The 5,700-nt window shown below is 35.9% G+C and overlaps 1 protein-coding gene across 1 annotated transcript; it reads left to right on the forward strand.

Annotated features, from left to right (window-relative positions):
- Positions 1-764: 764 nt before the first annotated feature.
- On the forward strand, positions 765-2,380 carry LOC145090506 (cyanidin 3-O-galactoside 2''-O-xylosyltransferase FGGT1-like). Its single transcript, XM_079028681.1, has 2 exons — positions 765-1,257; positions 1,375-2,380. The coding sequence occupies exons 1-2, from the start codon at positions 790-792 to the stop codon at positions 2,284-2,286; spliced, it is 1,380 nt and encodes a 459-aa protein (XP_078884807.1). The 5' UTR covers positions 765-789; the 3' UTR covers positions 2,287-2,380.
- Positions 2,381-5,700: the final 3,320 nt, after the last annotated feature.

Raw genomic sequence — 5,700 nt, forward strand, 5'->3', positions numbered from 1 at the left:
GGCATTGTTTTTGGTTTGTATAGACTAATATTTTGGATTGTGGATTAATATTTTATAAATGTTATATTGTTTTTGGTTGTGTACAGGTTAAATGTAATAGATTTTATAAAATTGTGGATTAATATTTCATAAAATTGTAACAAATTTCATAAAATTGTAACAAAAAAAATGAAAAGAGTTTTTGCGGCGACGTGTTTAGTGGCGACACATAAGTATTAGCGGCGACGTGTTTTTAACAGCGACAGGTCAATAGCGGCGACAAGCGCTATCTTTTGCGGTGACCGACGTCGCTGCTAATGCTAGTATTTCTTGTAGTGTTTTAAAAACAATCGAAAACGATAAATATAATTGGCCTTTCTTCGAACCAACTTATTTCTATTGGGTATTTAAAAAGTAACTTATTTTTATAATATCTTTTGAAAACTAACTTACATAAAAACAAAAAAAAATCGTACAAATATGCATGAACTTCGGTCTATAAAGCAACCAAAGATTTAGTTGGTTAACATATTTTGAAAATTTTATAATATAGTTCCGTTAATAAAAATTCGGTACATTGTCAATAAATTAATTGATGGATGCATGCATGCCCGACTTGTTGATCACAACCTTTGTGTTTAAAACCAAAAGAAGTTGGTCACAACAAACCTACACATTCAAGAAAACTGATCGATTGGAAGATCTCCTGTAATACTGTGATTAGGCAGAAAAACATGATATATGTACATACCGCAACATGCATGAGAAAAAAAATGTAGTGAAGTTACAAGTAATTAATTCTAATACCATATGGATGAAAAGAAATGTCATATTGCAATGTACCCTTGGTTTGCTCTAGGCCACCTTACACCTTACATACACTTAGCCAATATGTTGGCTAAAAAGGGCCATAAAGTCTCCTTCTTGGTACCTAAAAACACACAATATAAACTTGACCCATTTAACCATCATCCACACCACATCGCGTTTGTGCCTATCACGGTTCCTCATATTGAAGGTCTCCCTATGGGTGCTGAGACAAGTTCGGACGTACCCTCTTCATTACACCCTCTCATCATGACTGCCATGGATGCAACTCAAGAGAACGTTGAGCGTATACTAAAAGATCTTATGGTGGACTTTGTTTTCTTCGATATGGCTCACTGGATTCCAAGTCTTTGTCGCCGAATTAGGGTCAAATCGGTGAATTATTGTGTTATTACTCCGGTGGTCATTGGTTATATCTTCTCACCCGCACGACGAGTTCATTGGGACAAGGTAAATTAGTGAAATTTTAACCTAAATATGTAAAAGATTGTCTTTGAAACATATCAAGAAACTGAAAAGTTACTACATTATTAGTGCTTAGTTAATATTGCTATATCTTTTGTTTAGGGCATAAGCGAATCCGACGTTATTCATGCTCCAGCTGGTTTTCCGTTATCCTCAATCAAGTTCCATGCACACGAAGCACGCGACTTCACGGCTAGATCTAACATGACATTTGGTAGCGAAATGAGTCTTGTAGAACGTGTATATATTGGATTAAGCCAGGCTGATGTTTTAGCCTACAATGGATGTAAAGAACTCGATGGACTTTTTAGAGACTACCTACAAACCCAATTCCAAAAGCCCGTTTTGCTCAGCGGCCCTATCGTAACAGATCCACCAAACGACACTCTAACCGAAGATCTCTCAAGTTGGCTCGATAGATTCGACCCTTGTTCAGTAATTTACTGTGCATTCGGGAGCGAATGTACTCTAACCATGGATCAGTTTCAAGAACTTTTACTGGGTTTCGAGCTCACAGGAATGCCTTTCTTGACAGCACTTAAGTCGCCAGTTGGTGTGAAGTCAATAAACGACGCGATTCCTGAAGGATTACTTGAAAGACTTGAAGGAAGAGGGTTGGTGTATGATGGATGGGTTCAGCAAAACCTAATCTTGCAGCATAGTTCTGTTGGCTGCTTTGTTACGCATTGTGGCTGGGCTTCGTTGTCTGAGGCGTTGGTTAACAAATGTCGATTGGTGCTGCTACCGCATGGAGGTGATCAGGTCATACATGCGAGGATGATGAGTGAAGTTTATAGGGTTGGAATTGAAGTACAGAAAGGAGAAGAAGATGGGTTGTTTACGAAAACTGGTGTATGTGAAGCGGTGAAGAAGGTGATGGATGAAGATGGTGAAGCTGGGAAAGAAGTGAAAGGTAACCATGAAAAGATACGGGAGTTTCTGTTGAACAAAGATGTGCAATCTGCTTACATTGATAGCTTCAGTCAAGAGCTACAAGATCTTCTTGGACCATAAGGAAGATCGAATAGGATATATATTATCTGATTGGTCATGTCATTAGGTTTGATTTGTATTTCGGTTTCTTAACTTCTTATACGAGTACCAGATTTCGTGCGATTGTTGATAAAAAACAAAATCAAATAAAAAATTTTAAAATCTCTTAAATCAATAAAACCTGAAATAACCGTAAAATCTATCAAATAATCCACCATGACACCATCCATCTTTCGATTCCTCTCACAAACGCCAATCGCATCATATATATTCATATTACAACTGGTTTCAAAAAATCTACAAAATATTATTTCCTAGAGCATAATAATTCATCTAATCTTGAGAATATTCTGTGGGTTGTTAATAAATTTCCTGCAACTGCAACTCCCCGTTCATGGAGTTTCATGGCAAAGGTTGAACAGGAACATCGTAAACTAGTCAAAGTTTTGAGAGAAATTCATGCATTCGAACAAAAGTTGAAAATAATATCAACTTTGCAAAGAGGGTTTTGTTTCTTTTGATGCGTTTTCCTGGACATGTACACTGCAGATTATATATCCTCGTGGGCTTCTGGATATGTAATGGGTTAACATTAGCGCTTGTACTTGTTGGGTTAATTGATTTGATCCATACGAGTTTGAAAAGGAAGCTTTAGTTGAAGGGGCAAATTAAATAGGAAAGTTTATCTTTTATTAGTTTTAAGTTTTATTCCTTTGAATGTTTTTGAGTATCATTAGGTTTCTAATAGTTTTAATATAAATATAGGAGCTGCGTTTTTCTTTTATTGTACCTTTCTTTTGCTTATTAATAAAAAGCCTTTGGCAGGTAACCTCTTCTCTCCATATTTCTGTCTCCTGTTTGTTATCCCCTCTTCCTGGTTTATATTTTCCTCCTGTTGATCCGTTTTCTTAATTAAGCATCAAGGTTTCTTTGTTTTAGAGTACTTACATAAGCAACCAAATTAACGTCATATAATCACGGGTTTCACAATGAAAAAGAGTATACTAATGCTCAATAACATGGTCAAGATTTTTGGTCAATAACATGATCAAGATTCACGAGCAAGTTTGTCATTCAACCCTAAAAAGTGCTTAGATTTCCACTTTTTCAACTTTGAATTTTTTTTTTCAAAATTGGACAAAGAGAACCGCATATATAAGCATATGCATCAAGCTCCATATCAGCATAATCTAATGTAAATTTTTACTGTAGAAACAGGAGCAAATATCGTATCAGTTATTATCATGTCGAATTCATCAATCGAAGCTTTGGCAATGGCTGGCGTAGATTACAATGAGTGGGGCATGGATTTCGAGGAATGGGAACGTATGGAGATGGGTCCACCACCACCACATTTGTTCTCTGAAGATTATGAAGAAGATGAAAGAGTTGAAGGAGGAGTTTCGATGCTAACGAGCATCGTAGATGAGTTGTGTGGAGCAGTCGAAAACCAGTTGGAAGATGTTTTTGATGATCATGATATGAGTGAAGATGGTGAAGATGAATTTCAAATACCTTTACCGAAATATTATAACAAAATTGTGAAGGGTGGTGATGGTATCAAGCGACTAAAGATGTTGGTAATTGTGATAATCGTTATATGATTAGATTTCTAAGGAAAGCAAATTCTTTCAACAATGTAGTACATTAGTATTTTGAGTAGGATGTTAAGTGGTACGTATTTTGGTTTCATTCTTTTATTTATGTGTAAATTGGACCATTCATTCCCTCCCAAAGTTTATCGTAAAAGTTGTTTGGTTTTAATCCATTGATTCAAAAATTCATTTTGTAGATAGATTTATTAGTTCGTGACAATTTGTCGGTCATTCTCGTTTACTGTTTAAGCTAAAATTTTGGTATTCTAATGATAGCCTAATTAAATAATAACGTTATTAGACACAACGGTTGATATTTTGGATATTTAAGTTGTTATCTTATTTCAATGTAAATCTTATGTATATATTTTAGTTTTTATCTTATTTTAATGTAAATCTTATGTATATCATGTTTTATGAATACATCATGCTTTATAAATGCATCACGTAATATACAATTTTAAGGCAAATTGTGTAAGTTTTATATTGTATCAGCTAAGCTTTCGATCACCTCATCGTTTCCCTCTCTATAATGGTTGGTGACAATGCTTCTTCTTCTTCCTCTTCCACATATGGTTCTCTTCCACTTGCAACTGTTCTGCACATGATCACTATCAAGTAATCATCTACCAATTACCTTCAATTACTACCTCTTCTTGCATATAAGAAGTTATCATGTTATATAGAGGACTCAATATCTTCACCATCGCCAATTATAGATGTTGCTGGTATGTTTTCTCTGCACCCTGATTATGCTAAATGGCTTGAAGCTGATCAACGTGCCTTCCTCATTCTCTACTCCTCATTATCTGAGAAAGCCATGACAGAGATCCCCGGTCTCATAACAACACATGAAGTTTGGCAAGATCTTGAAGTAGCTTATCGCCACGACTCTTAAGAGTGTATGCAAACACTCAAAGACATCCTACGACAATTTCAAAAAGGATCCTCAACAGTTTCTGAATTTGGTCGAAAATTCAAAGCCCTATGTCACCAACTCTCTACAATTGGTCATCTAGTTGTTGAGTTTGACAAAACTCATTGGTTCTTGTGTGGTCTCGGGCTTTCCTTTAAAACCTCCTCCACCACACATTGAGAAATCAGACCACACCCATCATTTCGTGAGCTTCTTGCCCAACCTGAAAGCCATGAGCTTTTTATTACAACAATACATAGCTCATCTCCTCCTATTGCTGCTTTTATAGCTCATTGGGACTCTCCTTAGTTAACAACTTCTTCTCGTGATGGTTTTACTGTTAGATGCAATCATGGTCAGGGTTCCATTTCTGGTGGTTGTGGTCGAGGTCGTCGACCACCACACTGTCAGTTATATCGGAAGAACGATCACTTCACTAACTCATGTCCAGATCTTCACACTTTTTCTCCATAACGTTCTAATTCAAATGCTTCTTTTCTCAATCTTTCTAAACTAAATTTAGTGTTACTCTCGAATCACTTGATTGGTATGTTGATTATGGCACCTCTTCACACATGACATCTTCACACGCAACTTGATACATCATCCTCGTACTTGGGAAACGACCAATTCGTCTTTAGTAATGGTAATGTTTCTCTTATTTCCCATATTGGTAAATCTAAGCTCTCAAAAGATATTCACATATTGGATGTACGTGTGGTTCCACACCTTACGAAGAATCTTCTCTCAATTAGTAAATTGACAAAAGATTCCCCGCTAGATGTAACATCCCAAAAATTCCAATAAATTTTACATTTTTAAACCATCAAATCCATATGACATTTGGTTCCAAAACCAATCAGAGTAAAATGTATCTTTCAAACATCAGAGTAAACAATAACAATCAATACCTAAAAGTCATTA

This window comes from Lactuca serriola, chromosome 2 (assembly GCF_051521515.1).
Source record: "Lactuca serriola cultivar US96UC23 chromosome 2, Lser_US96UC23_V15, whole genome shotgun sequence".
Lineage (NCBI taxonomy): Eukaryota > Viridiplantae > Streptophyta > Magnoliopsida > Asterales > Asteraceae > Lactuca > Lactuca serriola.

What these genes read in the sequence shown, in the direction of transcription:
- LOC145090506 (XM_079028681.1), top strand. Translation starts at nt 790, where the DNA reads ATGGATGAAAAGAAATGTCATATTGCAATGTACCCTTGGTTTGCTCTA. An exon ending in GACGAGTTCATTGGGACAAG is followed by an intron (nt 1,258 to 1,374) that starts GTAAATTAGTGA and finishes TCTTTTGTTTAG; the next exon opens with GGCATAAGCGAATCCGACGT.